General features: G+C 49.1%; 2 protein-coding genes across 7 annotated transcripts; one reads left to right on the plus strand and one right to left on the minus strand.

Annotated features, from left to right (window-relative positions):
- Window positions 1-316: 316 nt before the first annotated feature.
- On the plus strand, window positions 317-7,546 carry SNX21 (sorting nexin family member 21). Of its 6 annotated transcripts, XM_053573986.1 has the most exons (5): window positions 317-568; window positions 826-1,099; window positions 1,590-1,747; window positions 5,658-5,668; window positions 5,828-6,296. In XM_053573986.1, the coding sequence occupies exons 1-5, from the start codon at window positions 548-550 to the stop codon at window positions 5,844-5,846; spliced, it is 483 nt and encodes a 160-aa protein (XP_053429961.1). In that variant the 5' UTR covers window positions 317-547; the 3' UTR covers window positions 5,847-6,296. The 6 variants fall into 6 exon arrangements, with proteins under 6 accessions (XP_053429961.1, XP_053429963.1, XP_053429957.1 ...); XM_053573988.1 differs by lacking the exon at window positions 5,658-5,668 and having other exon boundaries at window positions 319-568; window positions 1,590-1,740; window positions 5,828-6,265; XM_053573982.1 differs by lacking the exon at window positions 5,658-5,668 and having other exon boundaries at window positions 323-568; window positions 796-1,099; window positions 5,828-7,546.
- ACOT8 (acyl-CoA thioesterase 8) lies at window positions 6,971-23,260 on the minus strand. Its single transcript, XM_053573992.1, has 6 exons — window positions 23,043-23,260; window positions 20,615-20,751; window positions 11,853-12,078; window positions 9,327-9,484; window positions 8,630-8,824; window positions 6,971-7,197 (listed from the first exon to the last, which is right to left on the minus strand). Exons 1-6 carry the CDS (start codon window positions 23,168-23,170, stop codon window positions 7,079-7,081), a joined length of 963 nt encoding a protein of 320 aa, XP_053429967.1. The 5' UTR covers window positions 23,171-23,260; the 3' UTR covers window positions 6,971-7,078.
- Between the last annotated feature and the right edge of the window lie 69 nt (window positions 23,261-23,329).

Consider the following 23,329-nt stretch of genomic DNA (forward strand, 5'->3'; position numbering starts at 1 on the left):
GCCTGTAGTCCCAGCTACTTGGGAGGCGGAGACAGTAGAATCGCTTGAGCCCAGGAGTTGGAGGTTGCTGTGAGCTGTGATGCCACAGCACTCTACCCAGGGCGACAGCTTGAGGCTCTGTCTCAAAAAAAAAAAAAAGAAAGAAGAAAGAAATGGGCTCACTAATGTCACATTACCACTTTGTAAAATTGAGCGCTGCGTGGAAATTAAGGAAATAGATTGGGCTGACTTGGGTTTTCGGGAGGGCTGGGAGGAGTCAAGGAGCGTACGCGCCTGGGCGGGATTGTGGATAATTCCGCAGGAGGCCTGGGCCTCCTTTTGGCAGAGCCAGGATTTACCGAGTCCCTCCTGCTGCGAAGGGCCCGGGATTCTCGGGATTCTCGGGCGGCCCGGAGAGCGGGCGGGGCAGGAGGCGGGGCGGCGGCAGGAAGAGGCCTGAGCGATGCTCCCAGCTGCCAGGGCCTGGCGGAGCCGGGCAGAAACCGTCCGTCCTTGGTGAGCCGCGGGGAGGTTGCACTGGAACCCCAGGGTAGAAGCGTGCCCCTGAATGCACCGCGGGACACAGCAGGTAGAGCGCGGAGGGGGTGTGAAAGAGACGTGGGGAGTGTCCCAAACCCCTCCTGGGAAGAATGCGGCCCTAAACTGTGTGTGGGTGGAGGGACAGCGACGTGAGCTTAGTCTCCAGCTGGCGGGACCTCTAGCAGGCAGGGGCGTGGCCTCAGCCGCACCCCTCCCCCTCTCCCCTGGCCCCGCCCCTCCACCTCTAGCTGGGAGCTGGGATCTCCTCTTCCCCAGCCCAGGACCCAGCTTCAGCGCTCCCCCCAGGGTGCCATGGCCTCGCGGCTCTTGCACCGGCTGCGGCACGCATTGGCCGGCGACGGCCCCGGGGAGGCGGCAGTCGGTCCCGAGGCCGAGCAGTTCCCAGAGAGCTCAGAGCTGGAGGATGACGACGCCGAGGGCCTGTCCTCCCGCCTCAGCGGCACCCTCAGCTTCACCAGCGCCGAGGACGACGAGGACGACGAGGACGAGGAAGAGGACGAAGAGGAGGCTGGCCCCGACCTGCTGCCTCCCGGGGACGAGGCGTCTGGAGAAGACGCAGGCGAGTGCGGGAGGACAGAGGCGGGAACCCTGGGGCTCGATTAGGCCTCCATCCCGCTTCTTCGCGAGAACATCTTGGGCGCCCTGAGTGGATCTACCTGAAACTCCCACACTTCTTAAAGCGTCCTCAGCCACCTCTGGGCTCTGTGACCTTGAGAGAGTCACAACAGGTCTCTAAGCCAAGTTTTCCCTTATGTCAAATGGGAGAAATCACTCCTAACTCAGAGTTATTGCTGGCATTAAAGGTACAGGGCCTGGGACACTAATGATTATGATGTGCTGGCAAAGTTTGGGGATGGTGATATTAATTAGCCCCTATCTTCCAGGTATGGTGTTTAGCTCTTGGGCCCTCTCTGGCCCTTGGTTTCCATTTCTGTAAAATGGGGATAATCCTATCTTACATTGGAAGGATGAGTGAGGTCATGACACATGGTTTATGTTGACCCTGGTGCCCTAGGCCTGTAGATATGACTGGTCATGTGCTTGTGCAGAACGGAGCCCCCCATCTGATGGGCAGCGGGGCAGTCAGCTCCTGGCCCGGCAGCTGCAGGATTTCTGGAAGAAGTCCCGGAACACCCTGGTACCCCAGAGGCTGCTCTTCGAAGTGACCAGCGCCAACGTTGTCAAGGACCCACCCTCCAAGTACGTGGTGAGTGAAAGTCCAGGAACTCCTGGGCTAGAGGTATAGCTAAGAGAGTAGGGAAGACTTCCTGAGGGATCTGACTGAGTAGTTATAAATGGCTGTCTCATTTCATAGAGGGAGAAATTGAGGCCAGAAAGAAGAGGTAACTTGAGCAAGTCCTCAGGCAAATGGCTTAGTTTTCTTGACACTGAGTAAAGTGGAAATTAAGGACCTGCCTTATATCTCTTGTCACTACACCAGGCTGATTTTTCCAATTTTTTAGTAGAAATGGTGTCTCACTGTTGCTCAGGCTGCTCTCAAACTCCTGACCTTAAGCAGTCCCCAGCCTCCCCAAGTGCTAGATACATGCATAAGCCACTGTCTTTATTCTGTTTTTGTTTGTTTGTTTTTGAGACAGAGTCTCATTATGTCACCCTCAGTAGAGTGCCGTGGCATCACAGCTCACAGCAAACCTCAAACTCTTGCCTCAGCCTCCCAAGTAGCTGGGACTACAGGTGCCCACCACAACACCTGGCTATTTTTTTGTTGTTGCATTTGTCATTGTTGTTTTAGCTGGCCTGGGCCAGGTTCAAACGTGCCAACCTCGCTGTATGTGGCGGGCACTTTACCACTGAACTATGGGCGCTGCCCCTTTATCCTGATTTTGAGACTAAAAGAACTGGAGTATGTTCTTCCTGATCCCGCCCACAGCGTTTTTGCAAACTGTAGCAAGATACAAGATACAGAGGGAAGGATATTATCTGGGTCAGATGTGAGACAAAAGTTACATGGGTAGTGGTGAAGGAAATGGGCTTTGGATCCAGACCAACCTTGATTCACATCCCACCGGTTGTTGACTTTGTGTGAGATGTGTAACCTTGATGACCCTTGTGTCATCTGAGTAGTGGGGATAGTGCAGAAGATTACAGCAGGAGTTAAGTGAGACAGTGCACAAAAAGTCCTTAGCATTGTGCCTGGCATTAGGTGGTGCTCAATAAAACGGTAGCTATGTTATTTAACTTTGGATTGAAAACGCCTGTGGCCTCCTTGTAACCCAGGTGAATCAATTCTCAAGGACCATCCTGTACAGAATAATTTTGTCCTAAGGGTCTAGAAGACTTTGGGGATTAGAAGGGGTTGGAGTGGAGAGCAGTGTAGAGGATCTTGCTGTGGAGAAGAGAGACTGACATGGAGAAAAAGGACCATGTCAGGTCCTGCCTTCAGCCAGTCTTGAAACACAGCTGAGCTGGCTGCTCCTGACAATGGCAGCTCTCCGCCTTACACTCTTCTCCTCTTCTCCACCCTCCTCTACCTCTGACTCAGCAGGAAGGGGGCCTGGAGTCCTGCCCCACATCTGGGCCTCTGCATCTCTCTGTTGTTGTTAGTAAATGAGGGCCACACCCATGGGGTGACTGCTCCAGTTCCAGCAGGGTTTAACTCTGACAATTGAGGTTTAAGTGCAAATGTCCCAGAGCTCTAGGTGGACAAGGGGTCATACACAGGAAGGGGACACTAACGATCAGTCACCAAGGAGCAGCTCAGAGGCAGGGGGGAATGAGGTGACTTTGGGTACCCAGATGGGAAAAGAATGACAAGACAGAGCAGGATGGCCAAGTTTGCCCTGGCCCATGTCTGGAGAACCAAGTCATCTTCTCTGTACAATGGAAACCCTAAGTCTTCATATATCTTTTAGAAGTGAAGAGCACAGGCTTTGGAATCAGATTGGCCTGGATTGAATCCCACCTAGGCCATTTACCAGCTGCAACTTAGGGCAATGTGTGAGTCCTTTCTCTTTGAGCCTGCTTCCTTGCAGTGCTGCCGTGAGGATTAAATGAAAGCATAGATGTAAAAGCGCATGGTACAGCATGAGGCACAAAGTAAGTGCTCAGTTAATGGAACTATCATTATTACCCATGTTGGTTGGACATTACAAGGATCAGATGAAATAATGGATATAAAATGGGGGGTGGGAGGGCTCCAAAAAATTAACAATAAAAAAAAAAGCTAGATGAACATAAGAGGTTATTTATAGAACAGTAAATAACAGAGCTCAGGGCGGCGCCTGTGGCTCAGTCGGTAAGGTGCCGGCCCCATATACCGAGGGTGGCAGGTTCAAACCTGGCCTCGGCTGAACTGCAACCAAAAAATAGCTGGGTGTTGTGGCGGGTGCCTGTAGTCCCAGCTACTTGGGAGGCTGAGGCAAGAGAATCACTTAAGCCCAGGAGTTGGAGGTTGCTGTGAGCTGTGTGATGCCATGGCACTCTACCGAGGGCCATAAAGTGAGACTCTGTCTCTACAAAAAAAAAAAAACAGAGCTCAGTGGTTAGGGTCCTGGCTACATGCACCAGGCCTGGCAGGTTTGAACCTGGCTCAGGCTTGCTAAACAACGACAACTACAAAAAAAAAAGAAAGAAAGAAAGAAAGAAAGAAATAGCTGGGCATTGTGGGGGGTGCCTGTAGTCCCAGCTACTTGGAAGGCTGAGGCAAGAGAATCACTTAAGCCCAAGAGTTTAAGGTTGCTTTGAGCTGTGACGCCACGGCACTCTACCAAGGGCGACATAGTGAGACTCTGTCTCCCCCCCCCAAAAAAAAAAAAAAATGGTTAGTCAAAGAAAATTGGTTTCCTGAAATGTGTCCTGCAGAAAACTGGTTTCCTAGAATGTTAATAACTGTTCCAAAATGAATAAATAAATAAAATTTTACAAGCAGTATGTTTTGGGAATGCAGAGTTGAATGAGAATAAAATAGATTTCTTTTGAAGTTTAACATCAGTGTACCTAGTGAATCTTCAAGTACAGAGTGGACAAACCTGACTAAGGGTGGCTGAGATACTGTCAGTTCCACAGGACAAGTTTGAGAGAAGAATCTGGGTTCAGTGTTAGTCTGTTTTTAACTTCTAATGCTTGCTAACTGCCCTTTTAAACCTGCTGGCTCAGTGTTATTATCGATTAATCCACTTTTAGGTTCTCAGACCTGGGGTGGTGAAGGTGGGGGGTTTAGTAGTCACCTTGTTCAGTGTTTCCCAAACATGGGTCATTCCAGTACCGCCTTCATGATTCTTGCCCTAAAAAGGCTACTTGTACCATTCTTTGCTTAACATTTTTCTTTAAATGAACCTATCTTTTTTCTTAAATCAGTTTAAAACCCAATTCTATGTGCAAAGTCTCACTTGCCATAAAAGAGAAGCTAGCCATAAAAATAAAAGCAATGAAAATGAAACAATGTTGTTAAATCCTGCCTAGTTTCTGTTGCCTGAAAAAGGCCCTGACCTGAGATTCGCTTTCTGGCTCTTTTTAAAAAAAATAGAGATGAAGTGTTAAGAGAAGTGCTTTACAAAAACCAAACTGAGAGCTTCTCAATTTGTAGTCAGATTAAAGAACCTGAATGATTCGCATTAATGTACACAGCTATGATTCAATAATAATAATAATAATTATAAAAAACCTGAATGAAGGAGGAATCACCTCCTTTCTCTGATGGAGTGTTACTCTAGAATGTGCCACCTAAAAAACTCAGGTGCCAGCACTTGTGCAGGTCCCATTCTTGATTAAACAGGACAGAAGTGGACCCAGAGTGGGACTGCCTTTCCTGAGGGAGGGAGCAGTGACCTGGGATTACAGCCTGAGTCCTAGTTCATTATACTTCTCTCAGTTATCACAATTGGGACTATCTGAAGATGTGTCCTCTGGGTATACTTTGGCAGAGTCTGGCCAGGGATGTGGGGGCCAGTTGTCCAGAGTGAAACACAACTCCAAGTTGGTCCTCAACATTGGCTCAGAGGCCTGGAGATCGCCTGGTTTTCCAGAGGGGCTGTCAAAAGAACTGACTGCCCTATAGGACGGGAGCGTCCCAGAGGGGTAAAACGGCAGCAGCCAGGCACTGAAGCTCATCTCTTGTCTTTCTTTCCCTGTGCTGCCTTGGGCCTGGGTCATTTCAGACAAGCCTCAGGTAAGAGGGAACTGGGCTCCCTAGCAGCTCCTACCATCCTGGGGCCAGTCCCAGGGACAAGGGGAATAGGTGGGGGAGCAGAATTGGGAGTGTGAAGGGTGGGGAGGGAAGGGACTTGTGGATACCTTGCACCTGCCCTGACACCCACCCTCCCGGCAGCTCTACACCCTCGCCGTGATGGGCCCGGGGCTGCCAGATCACCAGCCAGCCCACATCTCTCGCCGCTACTCGGACTTTGAACGTTTGCACCGTAACCTGCAGCGGCAGTTCCGGGGCACTATGGCTGCCATCTCCTTCCCACGTAAGCGCCTGCGCCGGAATTTTACTGCAGAGACCATTGCCCGCCGTAGCCGGGCCTTTGAGCAGTATTTGGGCCACCTACATGCGGTACCTGAGCTGCGCCATGCCTCAGACCTACAGGACTTCTTCGTGCTACCAGAGCTACGGCGGGCACAGAGCCTCACCTGTACTGGCCTCTATCGTGAGGCTCTGGCGCTCTGGGCCAATGCCTGGCAGCTGCAGGCCCAGCTGGGCACCCCCTCTGGCCCAGACCGTCCCCTACTGACCCTGGCTGGGCTGGCTGTGTGCCACCAGGAGCTGGAAGACCCCATGGAGGCCCGGGCATGCTGTGAGAGGGCCCTGCAGCTGCTGGGGGACAAACGCCTCCACCCTCTGCTGGCACCCTTTCTGGAGGCCCATGTCCGGCTCTCTTGGCGTCTGGGTCTGGACAAACGCCAAACAGAGGCCCGACTTCAGGCCCTGCAGGAGGCAGGCCTTACCCCTACCCCACCCCCTAGTCTCAAAGAATTGCTCATCAAGGAGGTGCTGGATTAACCCTTGCCTCAATTTATGGCCACTATAGGGGGGAAGGGCTGCTCCAGGATGGGGGGGAAGGCCCTGTTAGGACATAGAGAGCAGCTGGTAGGCGGTAAGGCAGTGGCCCTTTAATATAGTTCCTGTGGACCACGACTGTGGGTAAAGAACTGCTGCTGTAGAGGGTGCTGGGAGCCCCTAGAAGTTTCACAAAGAGAATGTGCAGCAGATTAAGGAGACTAACTTCTGTTGAGCTATGCTCAGGATAAACTATGGCTGGGGTTGCCCTGGGGTGATACAGGGGAGAAGTCTGACACAGTTTCTCCAGCTGATAAACAGTTAGGGTCAGTGTTACCTTGTCCATGGGCCTACAAGCCAGTGAGGCAGCCTGGCTGAGGGGCCAAGGACTCTGCCCATGGAGTCCTGGAGTTGAGGAATGAAAGGAGGGCTGCTGTTCCAGCCCAGGGGAATTAAGGCCAGCCACTCCAGTGGTATCAGTCTCTTTATTGGATTTGAGAGCCAGAGGACTGTCCTTCTGCCTTACAAGTGGTGGTAGAAGTAAGGTACTTGAAGCTCCAGGTCACATGGTGCCTCTGGTTATAATTTGCTTTCTAAGACCCGGGGCTTTACTCGGATCACACCTTCCTGGGCACAGGACACAGCCAGGACTCCGTCCTGACGCCACAGCCGCCCATGGACCAGCCCCCGAGAGCCACCTGTGGGTGAGGGGATGGGTGAGAATGATCTTCTCTCTGCTTCAGCACAGACCAACATGCTTCTTGAAGAGAGTTTGGCCAGGGGAGGGCTGTTCCACACAAGGGCACACCCAGTGCTCCAAATCTCTAAGCGACACTTTCTGAGCCTGTGTTACAGATAGTTGTTGGGTGACTCCTCCCATGGGAAGCCACTTGACAGTTAAAAAGCACTTTCATGTAGATGCTGGCTTCCTCAAAAAGATCAGAGGGAGGAACTCTGAGAATAGTCTCCTTCCATAGCTTGGCCAGGATCTGCCATACCTCTGGCCACTTGTGTTCCCTTTACAATAAATGAAGCCAAGCCCTCCAAGTGGTAATTCATTAGAAAATAACACCACTGCCACCACCAAGGGGAAGAAGGGCCCCAGGGAGAGGACCTGGGGCCTCAGGTCTGGCCTCTCCTCCCTCCCCTTCTGGAGATTCTTTTTCCCTTGCTCTGTTTGGGCTTGAGTCTAACATTTATAATGAATTGCTGAGCTCCCTACATATAGCAGAGCTCACTTGGTTCTCACAGAGCCAGATGAAGCAGGCATTTGTTGTCCCACTTTCCAGACAATGGCATTGTAGTCCAGAGAGGCTCAGGAACTTGGCCCCAGGATCAGACTAACCCTCAACCTAAGTATCCTAACTTTAGGACTGTTTAATCTTTTATTGTGATGCCATTAGTACTTGAAAGTACCCCTTTTCTGAGTATTAAGAATTCTCAAGTTTTGTCCCTGTTTTATAAAGCCAGATTTTTCTTCATTTGAAATATACTTCCTTGGAAAGGAAGCTAGAGTTCTGGAGCTAGACATGAGACATTAATGAGTCAGCTGGGGTTTCTCTCTATCCCCTATAAGGAGTGTCTAAATATTGAGGCCCTTAGAGACCACTGAGTGCCCTGACCCCCAGCCAACTTAGCAGAATCATTTAGAGAGCTGTTTAACAACTCATCCAAGACCTGAGTTGGAATCTGCGGGTAGAATCAGAATCTACTTTGAAAAAGCTCCCCCAAGTGGCAGTCTGATAGCCTACCAGTTTGGATACTACTGCTCTAATGTAACCCTCTTTGATGGGGAAACTGAGCCTCAGATGGGAAATAGGATTTACCTAAGTTCATCCAGAGAATCTGAAATGGTTCTGGGACTAGAACGTGGTCTCTGAGATAAAGTGAATTATGTTCCTAGCATGTTTTAGAGATTTAGAGCTGAGCAGGTGTCCCAGCTCAAGTCTCACCCTATCATTTTGAAGATGAGAATGCCAGAGCCTGGCGGGCAGGAGAGGAAGTGACCTATGCAGTGCCCCACAGGAGGCTGGGGGAGGCAGCATTACCGAAGAAAGCGAGCCCCATGCCACTACCCCTCTACCTCCCAACCCCACCCCGCCAAGGTCAGCGTCCTTATCCCACACTTACCAGCCCAGGGGCTTGTGCATTCATAAAGCATCCAGTGGTCAGCTCGGAAGGGGGCGTGGAACCACATAGAGTGGTCTAGCGAGACCATGAAGTGAGCCTTATACTGCCACCAGTAGGGCAACAATGCAGTGCCCAGGAAGGCATAGTCTGAGATATAGGCGGCCACACAGCAGTGCATCTTGATGTCTCCCTCCCCTGCAACAGGTCCCGGCCCCCATCAGCCCTGGGCTCCTGGGCTTTCCAGCTCAGGACCTGCAGGGAGGTGAAGGAGAAAGAGACTCCCACGCGTGGATGTGCAGATCAGTTATTGCACAGGACATCTGGCTGGAAGTGATGGGATGAGGGAGGTGGGAGGGATAAGGGATAAATTTCAGTCCTCACCCCCAAGTCTCCCACACTGGACCCTGAAAGGGGTATCTTCTTCCAGTTTGCACAAAGTCACCTTAAGGTTAGCAGTGGACCTGGATAAGGACCTCAGAGAGGTACTTTGCTTTCCCCAGAAAGGTCCCACGTTGGGATTATAGTCACCTCCCCATTCTCCCCCATGCAAAGGGCTGAGAGGGCCCAACTTGCCCATCAAGCACATAAGGAAATAGGCACAGAGAGGGAAAGTAATGTGCCCAAGGCTACATGGCTAATGAGGGGCAGGCCTAGACCCCTAGAGAGTGTTTTCCTCTAGTCCATGGAGTCCTCTTACCAATATGGCCCCGGGCTCGCACCCAGAACATCTGTTTAGGCTCCATTCTCTGCAGCTGGCTCAAAGTGGGTATCTTTACTGGCTTGATCTCAATGGGTACCTCCCGGGCAGCATTTCGGCTCAACAACAGTGGGTACTTCTCTTGGAGATGATGGTCCCTGGAAGGAAAAAAGAGAGCATGGGAATTCCCAGGGAGAAGGGGCACCCTCATCTGCACTGCCTCTTCTGCCCCCCCCCCCATTCTTCCACAGGAATGGTTTATCCCCAAAGCTCCCATCCTTTGCAGCAAGCAGGACAGTATAGCGTCTGAATCCCTTCTTTGCCACAAATGGGCCACATGGCCTTGTGCTACTTTAGAATCTCTCTGAGTTTATTTTCCTATCTGTAAAATGTAGATAATGGTTACCTACCTCAGAACAAACACTGTGGAGAAAGCAAGTTGATGCACACACAAGCAACACATCATAGTGATAAGACATGCCCTGTCGGCTTGATGCCTGTGGCTCAAGTGGCGAAGGCGCCAGCTCGAACCTGAGCTGGCGGGTTCGAATCCAGCCTGGGCCTGCCAAACAACAATGACAGCTGCAACCAAAAAAAGACATGCCCTGTCATATGCGCTATTCTAAGCATTGCGCATACAGTAACACTCCTCCCAACAACCCTGTGAGGTAGGTACTGTTACCAACCCCGTTTGGTAAGTGAAATAAGCACAGCGGATCCAAGTAGATTGCTCAGAAATTGGAGAAGGCAGGATTTGGATTCAGGCAATCTGGCTCCACAGTTTGTACTCTTTTTTGTTGTTGTTGAGACAGTCTCACTGTATCGCCCTCAGAGTGCCGTGGCATCACAGCTCACAGCAACCTCAAACTCCTGGGCTCAAGTGATTCTCTTGCCTCAGCCTCACAAGTAGCTGGGACTACAGGTGCCCACCACTGTGCCCGGCTATTTTTTGTTGCCATTGTCATTGTTGTTTAGCTGGCCTGGGTCGGATTTGAACCCACCACCCTCGGTGTATGTGACTGACACTGTAACCACTGTGCTATGGGCGCCAAGCCCACAGTTTGTACTCTTAACTATTTCATTATTCTAAACATTCAAGAAATAGGTTGCCTGACTTGGACTGAGTTACATAGTCCCAAGTAGTAGGGAACATTGTATCTTCCCAGGGAAGGAACCCATTTCCAGGAAGCCCCTTTCGAAACAGTAACAACCACCCACAATGCTTTTCACAGGTACTGCCTTGTTCACCCCTATCCTCCAGTGCTGTCCAACAGAACCTTCTGTGATAATGAATGTCCACTGTGGTAGCAAATGTGGCTAATGCAACTGAGGAACAGAATTGTTAATTCAACTTAATGCAAATTAATACATGGCTATTGATTACCTTATTGAATAGCCCAGCTTTAAATTCAGGGTCCTCTAACAATATCTTCCTTTCATTTCAGCAATCATTTATTAAGTTGCAACCACAAACCAGGCCCCATGCTTTTTTCTCTTGGTTAACAGTGATAAAACTACAATTTACTGACCATCTACTAAGTGCCTTATGTCTTTTATCTCAATCATCACAGCAGCATTATGAGGTAGGAATTATGATTAGCACCATTTTATAATAGGGTATGGGCTCAGAGTGGGAAAGCAATTTACCCAAACTCACACAGCTGGGAAGGACAGAGTTTAGATTTGAACCCAGGCCTTTCAGACTCCCAAACCCACATCTATCCCATCATACCCTGCTGCCTCCCCACAAGATACAGCATCTGGGAATGAGGGCAGAAATCACCATTCACATTTTTTAGATGAAGAAGCTAGGGCCACAAGAGGCTGGGGAGTTAGGCAAAGTCACACAACAGGTGAGCACTGATAGAGACCCAGCCCTGGCCAGAATCCATGTGTCTGAACCCCAGAGCCCTTTCCCTTGAACCAGCATTTTTCAAATGTTATTAGCTGTGATCCAAATAAATATATTTTATTTACTAGATATTCAAAATATTTAACATGCACTGAGTCAGTGACCCATCAAACATGGACTATATCTCTGCAGACTGCTGGACACTCATCCCCTGCCACACGTTAACTCCTAAACTGCTGGATCATGGGCCTGAAGGAGGAGAGAGGATCCTTCTGGGGGCTGGGGAGATAGATCCACTCAAGGATCCTATGATCCACAAACAGCAACCACAGTTTAGTTTTGTTTTTGTTTGTTTTGCAAAGTCTCACTCTGTTGACCCAGTCTAGAGTGCATTAGTCTAGCTCACAGCAACCTCAAACTCCTGAACTCAAGCAGTCCTCCTGCCTCAGCCTTCCAAGTAGCTGGGACTATAGGCGCCCATCACTACACTTAGCTAATTTTTCTATTTTTAGTAGAGACAGGGGTCTTACTCTTGCTCAGGCTGTTCTTGAACGCCTAAACTCAAGCAATCTTCCTGCTTTGGCCTCCCAGAGTGCTAGGATTACAGGTGTGAGCCACAGAGCCTGGCCACAACCATAGTTTGGAAAACTTCCCTGGAGCCTCCAGGTTCTCACCTTAAATACTGTTCAATGAAGACCTCGTAGTCAAGCAGCTCTTCTGGTGGTGGCACAGTGGGCATGGAGAACTGGTGCTGCACGGGGCTGGGCTGAGTGTGCTGGAAGGAGGCCTGGCATATGAAGATGGGCTTGCCATGTTGCACAGCCTTCACAGAGCGCACTGAGAAGCTTGACCCTGTTCGTGTCCGCTCCACCTGGTATAGCACTGGCACCTTCGGGTCCCCTACAGTGGGCATAGGGACATGGTGAGCCTGAGTGAACCCCATGGGCCCTGACATCATCACAGTACCTGCACAGTGCTCCATTCCATTTCTGCTCAGTAGCTACTGTTGGAGGCTCACTGAGCCCCAGATCCTGAGGATACAGAAAGAACCCAGGCCCATGGGCGGCGCCTATGGCTCAGTCGGTAGGGCGCCGGCCCCATATACCGAGGGTGGCGGGTTCAAACCCGGCCTCGGGGGCGGTGCCCGTGGCTCAAGGAGTAGGGCGCCGGTCCCATATGCCTGAGGTGGCGGGTTCAAACCCAGCCCTGGCCAAAAACCACAAAAAAAAAAAAAAAAAAAAAAAGACCCGGCCTCAGCCAAACTGCAACCAAAAAATAGCCGGGCATTGTGGTGGGCGCCAGTAGTCCCAGCTACTCAGGAGGCTGAGGCAAGAGAATCGCTTAAGCCCAGGAGTTGGAGGTTGCTGTTAGCTGTGTGAGGCCACGGCACTCTACCGAGGGCCATAAAGTGAGACTCTGTCTCTACAAAAAAAAAAAAAAAGAACACCAGGCCCTGTTCTCAGGCTGCTCCCAGAGCAGGTGGAGCTTCTCTCTGATAGAACAGAACAGCAGGGTCACTGCCACAGTCCCTGTATCCAAGTCCCAGTGTTCTATTGACCAGCTTTATGACCCTGGGAGTCACTTAACTTCTCTGAGCAGTGTGCTCATTTGTAAAGGGGGATCATTGTAGTGCTTACACTGAACAAGATGTTAATGAGTTCTGTGAAATGGGAAGTAGGGGGGAAGAGAATGAATTGTAATGAGAGGGCAGCGCCTGTAGCTCAGTGGGTAGGGCGCTGGTCACATACACGGAGGCTGGTGGGTTCGAGCCTGGGCGGGGCTGCTTAACAACAATGACAACTGCAACAACAACAAAAAATAGCCGGGTGTTGTGGCAGGCACATGTAGTCCCAGTACTGGAGAGGCTGAGGCAAGAGAATCGCTTAAGCCCAAGAGTTTGAGGTTGCTGTAAGCTGTGGCACTACAGGACTCTACTGAAGGTGACATAGTGAGCTCTGTCTCAAAAAAAAAAAAAATTGTAATGAGAAATGGGTTCATATTGCAAAGTGTTTAAAATAATATGCACATGGTAAGTGTTCTATAAGTGTCTGTTAAAGAAAATGTTTATGGTTGGCGCCTGTGGTTCAGTGAGTAGGGTGCCAGCCCCATATACCGAGGGTGGTGGGTTCAAACCCAGCTCCAGCCAAACTGCAACAAAAAAATAGCCGGGTGTTGTGGTGGGCGCCTGTAGTCCCAGCTACTCTGGAGGCTGAGGCAAGAGAATCACCTAGGCCCAGGAGTTGGAGGTTGCTATGAACTGTGAGCTGTGTGACGCCATGGCACTCTACAGAGGGTGATAGAGTGGGACTCTGTCTCTACAAAAAAAAATTATATGTATATATTTAGCAAGCTTTTGTCTTGCTACATCTGTGCTTGAGATCTTGTCATGAGTCCCCAAACATTACTCTAGATCCGGCGTCAGCACATATAGCCTGCCACCTATTTTCTTTGTTGTCTTTTTTTTTTTCCTTTTGAGAACAAATAGATTTATTCAGAGTTGTGTTGCTATAGCAGGGGGTCATTTGTTGTTGTTTTTTTTTTTTCTGTTTGTTTGTTGTAGAAATAATCTCGCTCTTCACCCAGTCTAGAGTACAGTGGTTGCTATCATAGCTCACTGCAGCCTTGAATTCCTGGGATCAAGTGATCCTCCTAACCCCCCAAATTGAGAATATTACAGGCATGCATGATAATGCCCTGCTAGTTTTTTTTTTGTTTGTTTGTTTATTTTTTGAGATAAAGTCTCACTATGTCACCCTGGATAGAATGCCATGGTGTCACAGCTCACAGCAACCTCAAACTCTTGGGTTTAAGCGATTTTCTTGCCTCAGCCTCCCAAGTAACTGAAACTACAGGCACCCACCACAACGCCCGGCTATTTTTTGGTTGCAGTTGTCATTGTTGTTTGGCAGGCCCAGACTGGATTCGAACCCGCCAGCTCCAGTGTATGTGGCTGGCACCCCAGCCACTGAGCTATAGGTGCCAAGACTGCCCTGCTAGTTTTTAAGTTTTATTTTTATTAGAGATGGGGGAGTCTCATTATGTTTCCCAGGCTGGTCTTGAACTCCTGGTCTCAAGCAATCCTTCTGCCTCAGCCTCCCATAAGTCCTGGGATTACAGGAGTGAGCCACCATACTTGGCCATTTGCTTTGGACAGAGATGCAAAAGCAGGCATCGGAGTGGGAAAGCTCTACAGTGGGGAGAAAAAAAGAAGGCTTCAGGCCCTATTGGAGATTGTTGGCCCGCGGAAGCTGCAGGTGGGTTAAACAGAAATGGGAAATCCTATATATTTATAATTGGTTAGAGTTACATATTTGGCTTTCTCTAGTTGACCCTAAGCTGGAAACAGGGGCAAAAATTAAGGAAGCTGTCAGTTATTAATCAAACCCAGCTGTTTGGGACTTGTGCTTACAGGGAGTAATTGGCTTCCTGAACTGGTTGCTGGAGATAGTGGTCTGCCTTCCGACAAGTCTGACTTGTAGATAGCTGGCTGGCTTCCTGTGCTGCCTGCTGCTGACTTTGGATCAGGGTTCCACACTTATGTATAGTCTGGCCATTGTCTGTTTACATATTCATTCTCTCTTGGGAAAGCCTGACAGTTACTTCATCCCTGATGTAATTGGAAGCCACTTGGTCCTTCGCCTTCTGGTATCTGTGCTCTAAAGCAGAGTGAAAGGCATTGGCCTGGGATAAGAGCTATTGGCCATCAACAAACAGGTGAGGGAGGAACTTTTGTGTGTGTGAGACAGTCTCCCTTTGTTACCCTCGGTATCTGGATTCTTGGTAAGCTGTCCCAAAGGCTATTGGCCTTGGTGAGCTCCCATTCTGATAAAAGTGCTTTTTGTGGCAATGCCTGATTACAGACAGCTGAGCAACCCAGCTGGCTTCAGCTCGTAGGTGTCCCCGAAGCTCTCACTTTGTCTTGGATCAGGCTGGCCTTGGGAAACCACGGTATTTGGGCTGTGAGACATCTTGGGGATGATTTTCTTTTCTGTTTTTTTTGGGGGGGGGTTGGGGAGACAGTCTCAAGTTGTTGCCCTGGGTAGAGTGCCGTGGCATCACAGCTCACAGCAACCTCCAACTTGGGTTCAAGTGATACTCTTGGCTCAGTTTTTTTATTTTTAGTAGAGACGGGGGGTCTCGCTTTTGCTCAGGCTGGTCTCAAATTCATGAGCTCAAGCAATCCACCTGCCTCGGCCTCCCAGAGTGCTAGGATTATAGCATGAGCCACAGTGCCTGGCCTTGGGGACGATTTTCAACTTTCAGATTAAAGGAGGTCTGGATAAATTTTGCCTCCTCCACCCATATCCAAATGGAGAGCCAACCAGGCACCAAGACTCTCTCAACACCAGCAAACATCACTTTCTGAAGCCAGCTGGGTTGCTGAGCTGTTATCAGGCATTGCCACAGGAAGCACTTTTATCAGAATGGGAGCTCACCAAGGCCAATAGCCTTTGGGACGGCTTACCAAGAATCCAGATACCCAGGGCAGGGCGACAAAGTGAGATCTGTCTCACAAAAATAAATAAATTAATTAAATTAAAATTTCAGATTAACATGACACAAACCATTAGGTTATATAACTTACACATGTAAGGTTAAAGTCAGAGTTGTAACTGTGTCCTATACTCAGGGAGCATGCCATATATCCAGGCACTGTACCCGAGTTCCCAATCTGTTGTTGGAATTTTTTTTTTTTTTTTTTTTTTTTGAGACAGAGACTATGTCGCCCTTACTAGAGTGCCATGACGTCACAACTCTCGGCAACCTCAAACTCTTGGGCTTAAGCAATTCTTTTGCCTCAGCCTCCCAAGTAGCCAGGACTACAGGCGCCCACCACAATGCCCAGCTATTTTTTGTTGCAGTTGTCATTGTTGTTTTCGCTGGCCCCAGCCAGGTTTGAATCCGCCAGCCTCGGTGTATGTGGCTGGCACCGTAACCACTGTGTTATGGGCACCAAGCCCCAGTTATTTTTTTGTCATTGTTGTTTAGCAGGCCCAGGCCAGGTTTGAATCTGCCAGTCTTGGTGTATGTGGCCGGCGCCCTACCCACTGAGCTACGGGCGCCGCCTATTGTTGGAAATTTTTACTGGAACAGAGAAGGTAGGCCCTGAAGCTTACTGAAGGAGCTAAAGGTTATGGGGTAAGTGGTAGGTGCCAGACAACATCGGATCAGGGTATATTTTCTCATGTTGGCCTCACAATAACTATGTAGGGGGCGGGGGTCTTATCCCAATTGTGTAGATGAGGAAGCTAATGCTTAAAATTTTTTGTAATCTCTGTACTCATTTTTTATGTACTTTCTATATCATCAATAGTTGCTTTTACTGGCAAAACCTAAAATATTTTCTATCTGGCCCTTTATGGAATATTTGCTGACTCCAGCTCTGGATTCTTTAATCTCTAAATTTATACTAAGTTAGATCATCTCTGTATTACTTTTTTTTTTTTGAAACAGAGTCTCACTCTGTTGCCCTGAGTAGAGTGTCGTGGTGTCAACACAGCTCACAGCCACCTCAAACTCCTGGGTTCAAGTGATCCTCTTGCCTTAGCCTCCGGAGTAGCTGGAACTACAGGCACTCTCTATAACACCTGGGTAATTTTTCTGTTTTTTTTAGTAGAGATGGGGTCTTGCTCTTGTTCAGGCTGATCTTGAGCTCAAGCAATCCTCCCTCCTCTGCCTCCCAGAGTGCTGGGATTATAGGGGTGAGCCACCGGGCCTGGCTATGCTGCATGCTTTCACCTCTATAGAAAAAAACTAAAAACAAAACAAAAACCCAACTGATTAACATTCTCTCCTGGACTTTTAGAAAAAGGACTAATATGATAAATGGCCAAGAACCAACACCCCCACCCCCATCTATCTTTTATAATAGTTGATGTATCCCACAGAGAGTCAATCACAAACTGATTATAGAAGAGTTTCCTTTTTTGCCTTGCTGCCAGGAAGCTCAAAACTATATTTTGGGTTGGGGGTGGGTGGCATTTTTAGACAGAGCCTCACTCTGTCGCCCTAGGATTGAGTGCCATGACATCATCATAGTTCACAGCAACCTCAAACTCTTGGGCTCAAGTGATTCCCTTGCCTCAGCCTCCCCTATAGCTGGGCTACAGGTGCCCTGCTAGTTTTTTCTATGTGTATTTAGTAGGGTCTTGCTCTTACCCAGGCTGGTCTTGAACTCCTGAGTTCAAGTAATCCACCGGCTTCGACCTCGCACAGTGCTAGGATTATAGGTGTGAACTACCTTATCTGGTGCAAAACTAAATTTTGTATAAAATTCCAGCTCATCTCTACCAAAAATAGAAAATATTTGCAGGTGTGGTGGCATGCGTTTATAGTTCCAACTACTCGGGAGGCAGGGGCAGGAGGATTACTTGAGCCCAAGAGTTTGAAGTTGAGATAAGCCGTGATGACGCCATAGCACTCTACCCAGTGCCACAGAGAAAGACCCTATTTCAAAAAAAAAAAAAATTGTATAGAACTGCATCCTTAGTGGAGCGTTTTGACACAATAATTTCACCCAAATCCCATTAATACTAGCCTGCTATCCTTTGACTTTTTTTTTTCTTTTTTTTGAGACAGAGTGTCACTATGTCACCCTTGGTAGAGTGCCATGGCATCACAACTCATAGCAACCTCAAAGTCTTGGCTTAAGCAATTCTCTTGCCTCAGCTTCCCAAGTAGCTGGGACTACAGGCACCTGCCACAGCACCTGGTTTTTTGTTGCAATTGTCGTTGTTTTAGCAGGCCCAGGCTGGATTCAAACCCACCAACCTCGGTGTATGTGGCTGGAGCCTTAAGCACTGAGCTACAGGCATTGCCTATCCTTTGACTTTTAATAGTCCTATAATAGCTGCCAATTATTTTAAACTATTTTTCAGACTTTCAAGGAGTAGGGAGGGGCTGGACGTGGTGGCTTATGCCTGTAATTCCAGCACTTTGAAGAGGCCAAGTTAGGATACCTTGAGGCCAGGAGTTCAAGGTTGCAGTAAGCTATGATCACGTCACTGGACTCCAGACTCCAGCCTGGGTGACAGAGTGAGACCTTGTCTCTATCAAAAAAAAAAAAAAAAAAAAAAAAGGAGCAGCAGCCACACAGGGATATAACTCATTGATGATTAATTTTGAAATGGTAGCTTGGGCCTGGCTTATTTCACACTGCTCCTGGATGGAGAATTTCCAAGAAAGAGATTTCCCCTAGAACCTGAGATGGTACCCGGCAGCTCTCCCATAATTTGGAATTATCTTCCAAGGTTGTTAGAAGCAAAGAAACAAGAAAGAGTCTGGCACTCTGAGACACACAAACCATGGCTCTGTTTCCCTGAGCACTATGGGAGCTGGTTACAAAACCTCTTCATGTTCTATTTTCCTTAGGTAAGAATGGAATGCCCACTGCTCCTGTTTATTTATGAAGAATAACCAGGACAATGTATAAGGCTGTATTCTGTATAATGCAAAAAAAAAAAAAAAAAAAAATTTTTTTTTTTTTTTAGAGAGTTTCACATTGTCATAGCTCACAGCAACCTCAAACTCTTGGGCTCAAGTAATCCTCTTGCCTCAGCCTCCTGAGTAGCTTGCATTACAGCTGGCCACAATGCCTGGCTATTTTTAGAGGTGGGGTCTTGCTCTTGCTTAGGCAGGTCTGGAACTTCTGAGTTCAAGCAATCTACCTGCCTCAGCCTCCCAGAGTGCTTGGATTATGGGGTGTGAGCCACCATGCCCAGCCCATATCACGCAAATTTTAACTATTTCCATAAGTTCATTATCAAAGGTAATGATAGTTTATCAAGTATGGAAAACTAGCAACATGCCAGGCCTTGCACTAGATACTTTATCTGCAAAGACTCATAGAATTCTTTGATCACAGGATGAAGAAAGAGATTCAGAGGGATCAAGTAATGCCCCTACAAAACAAAACAAAACAGCCAGGTATCTCACTAGTCTAGAAAGATTACAATATCAAAAGGCTAGCACTTTTGGAGCCTTACAACCAAAATAAAGAAATAAAGCAACCTGGCTGGGCTCACAGTAAGTATTCAAATACTTTGTAGCAAGGACAGAGAGGGAGGGAGGAGAAAGAAAAGGATGAGGAATGAGGGATATGGGATAGTGTGGAAAACTGTATTCACTATTACAGGGATAACTTCTAAATTTGTAAAATGAAGGGGGAAACACCCACTAATATTTGCTTACTACAAATCACATAGTGTAAAGTCCCACAAACTCTTCTCAGCTGGAGGGTCTTTGCAGAAGATAATCTTTTTTTTTTTTTTTTTTAGAGCAGAGTCTCACTGTACCGCCCTTGGTAGAGTGCCGTGGCGTCACACGGCTCACAGCAACCTCTAACTCTTGGGCTTACGCGATTCTCTTGCCTCAGCCTCCCGAGTAGCTGGGACTACAGGCGCCCGCCACAACGCCCGGCTATTTTTTTTGTTGTTGTTGTTGCAGTTTGGCCGGGGCCGGGTTTGAACCCGCCACCCTCGGCATATGGGGCCGGCGCCCTACTCACTGAGCCACAGGCGCCGCCCTGCAGAAGATAATCTTAAAATTGGGGGCAGCTGCCCTAAGGTTGAGAGGGAAGAAGAGAAAGCAAATGAGATTTGATTTTCTTTTTTAAAAAGAGCATTGATTTCAAATTACAAGTATTTTCTTTATTTGATATTGGAGCTGTAAACAGCTGTAGAGATCATCCCACCAAAACGCCCCTGGTCCTGCCCCTCCTCCATTTTACAGATAAAGTAAATCAAGCCTCAGGGTAGGCAGGTAACATCACTGAAGGTGTAGGGCAAGTTCTTGGCGAAGCTGGGACCTAGCCCTAGATTTCTTGACTCTTAGGCCAGTGTTTCCTTTTTCTTTTTTGAGACAGAGTCTCACTATGATACCCTTGGTAGAGTGCGGTGGAGTCACAGCTCACAGCAACCTCAAACTCTTGGGCTTAAGTGATTCTCTTGGCTCAGCCTGTAGGCGCCCACCACAACGCCTGGCTATTTTTTGTTGAAGCTGGCCCCGGCCAGATTCAAACCCGCTACCCCTGGCTGGCGCCATAACAACTTTGCTATAGGCACTGAGCTCAGTGTTTCCTTTTCTAACCCAAGCTGCCTAACTCCAATCCCCTAGCAGAGGTTACAGGACCCCTCTGACCTGACCTTATAAAGAATGAAGAACAAAAGGCCCATTGGGTGCAGTTGAGTAACAAAGTCTGGCATCATTATGGGCCAGATGACAAATACCAATGAGTCTCAGCAGGCTTGAGGTGCAAGACTCCACCTTAGCCCCAGACCCTGTTCCTCCTCAGGCACCTCTCAGCCGCTCTTCCTCCCTTGGCTTCCCTTCCCTCTGGGTCTCCTTCTCTACCCCTTTCTCCTCAGTCAGCCCCCAAGGCTAGAAATGGCTTCTGGGCCAGCATGGCTGGGTTGGGGGCAGCAAGTGGGGAGTTTACCTGCACGAACAAAATAGCAGTGCAGGGAGTGCACGTGGATGTCTTCACTCACAGACTTGGCTGCAGCCACCAAGGCCTGGCCCACAATCTGACCCCCAAACAGCCGCTTGCTGGTGGGCACCCAGTAATGCCTTCCTCTGTGGGGAGAGGGGTAAAGAAGGAAAGACTTAGAGGCTGGGCCATATTCTACCCTCAATGAGCCTCTAGTGCAGTGTTTTTCAACCTTTTTTTTTTTTTTTTGAGACAGGGCCTCAAGCTGTCACCCTAGGTAGAGTGCTGTAGCATCACAGCTCACAGCAACCTCAAACTCCTGGGCTCAAGCAATTCTCCTGCCTCCGTCTCTCAAGTAGCTGGGACTACAGGCACCTGCCACAACGCGCGGCTCTTTTTAAGTTGCAGCCGTCGTTGTTTGGCAGCCCGGGCTGAAGGGTTGGATTTGAACCCACCAGCTCAGGTGTATGTGGCTGGAGCCCTAGCGGCTTGAGCCACAGGTGCCGAGCCAGTTTTTCAACCTTTTCTATCTCACGGCACTCTTGAACCTATAGTTAAACTTCTGTGGCACACTTAAATTATGTTGATCAAAAAAAAGTAAAAATAAAGAATATACTTACTGTGCTTTGAAAATAATTTAATTAATGATCTTTAAAAATTCACGTGGCACCCTGAGATCCTCTGACAACACACCAGTTGAAAATCACTGCTTTGGTGCCTGATCTCTTAACCTTACTGGAGTTTGAGATCCTTTTGAGAATATGGTGAAAGCCATGGACCCTTTTTCCAGGCAAATATCCTTACATCACTCTGCATAAAATTTCACAGCCTTGATTTCATAAGCTCATATGTGATTCTGGTTAAGGATAACAAGCTAACCTTATTTTATACAAAGAGATCAGGGACAAACAGTGACTTGAGCAAGGTCACACAGCTTAAATATTGCCATTGTGGGCAGTAACCAGGTCTCCTGACTTAAAAGTCCAATGTTTCATCCACGTCATACCAGGGTAAGGCCTTCAATGGACCAAGAGCTGAAGTGGGGTAGCCTCCATTAAGGCCTCCCATTTACACTGCTCATCCACAGCCCAATTCTTTTTTTTTTTTTTTTTTTTTGTAGAGACAGAGTCTCACTGTACCGCCCTCGGGTAGAGTGCCGTGGCGTCACACAGCTCACAGCAACCTCTAACTCTTGGGCTTCCGCGATTCTCCTGCCTCAGCCTCCCGAGCAGCTGGGACTACAGGCGCCCGCCACAACGCCCGGCTATTTTTTGGTTGCAGTTTGGCCGGGGCTGGGTTTGAACCCGCCACCCTCGGCATATGGGGCCAGCGCCCTACTCACTGAGCCACAGGCGCCGCCCAACACAGCCCAATTCTTCTAAGAACTAGACTCAGAGATAGAAGGGCCCCCAGACATCAAGTTTTACTCCTTTAGTATACATGAGGAAACTGTTGCCTGGCCTCAGAGATGAAAAGGCTTGCCCTGTGTATGAGCCCTGTGAAGGATCTGTGTCTCCAGCCTCCCACCGGCAGCCATTTAGCATTTTACATAAAAAATGCATTGCAACGGCTAGGCGCCTGTGGCTCAAGTGGCTAAGGCGCCAGCCACACACACCTGAGCTGGTGGGTTCGAATCCAGCCCAGCTGGCCAAACAACAATGATGGCTGCAACCAAAAAATAGCCGGGCATTGTGGAGGGCGCCTGTAGGCCCAGCTACTTGGGAGGTAGAGGCAGGAGAATCGCTTGAGCCTAGGAGTTAGTTGCTGTGAGCTGGGATGCCACAGCACTCTACCCAGAGCAAAAGCTTGAGGCTCTGTCTCAAAAAACAAACAAACAAACAAAAAAAGCATTGCAAATAGCTCTCTAGGAAGTTATTTATAACTCCCTAAGTGGAAGAAAGGAAGGTAGAAGCCGTGGAGGTCAAAGCTGTTACAAACCTCTATAGCAGTGGAGAACTTAGGATGCTGGGAAGGAAACTAGCTCAAGCTTCAGGGTGAGAAATGAGCTACCAGACCCACCAAAAGGTGCTGGGGATGGGTATTGTAAGAGAAACGGATAATGAAGATGCAAGGAGCTGCCAGATCAGGAAGAGACCGATCAGTTGTGTGCCCGTGAGCAAATCACTGTCCTCCCTACGGTGGCTCCCCAGGAGAGGTTAAGGACAGGCTACCGAGAAGAGTGTTATCAGGCCACCATTTATTTACGCAGGTCGCCTGGACCTCCTAGGGGTGGGGCTCCGCAGACCCCGCGCGGAGAAGACGGAAGACAAAGTAGCGAGGGCAGCTCGGTCAGGGACAAATTCTCTCAAAGAGCTTGCATCCCACGCACAGTCATCCTAGCCCCGGAGCTAGGGGCCTAGGGCGGCGGCTGTCGAGATTCAGAATCTCTTGTCCTAAAAGGGGGGGGGGGGGTGGCAGACCGGGTGCAGCTGGCTACCTGAAGAGATCCTCGTCTAGCGGCTCGAGGTCGAGCACGCTGGTGACCAGGACGCTACGGAGGTCGCCGGGTGGATCACCGCGGTCGCCCCTGCTCTGCTCCTCTTCTGAGACCTTCGAGGATGACATCTCGTTCACTCGCTGGGGGCCGGGGGGTCACTGAGCTGGGCGGGACACCGAGAGATCTACAAGGAATCTGCTGGCGTTTCCGGCCGATTGTTCCAGTGACCGGAAGTCACCTGCGGACCCCAGAGCAAGCCGGGTGCAGGCTATGATTGGTCAGTACTC

This window comes from Nycticebus coucang, chromosome 21, assembly GCF_027406575.1.
Source record: "Nycticebus coucang isolate mNycCou1 chromosome 21, mNycCou1.pri, whole genome shotgun sequence".
Lineage (NCBI taxonomy): Eukaryota > Metazoa > Chordata > Mammalia > Primates > Lorisidae > Nycticebus > Nycticebus coucang.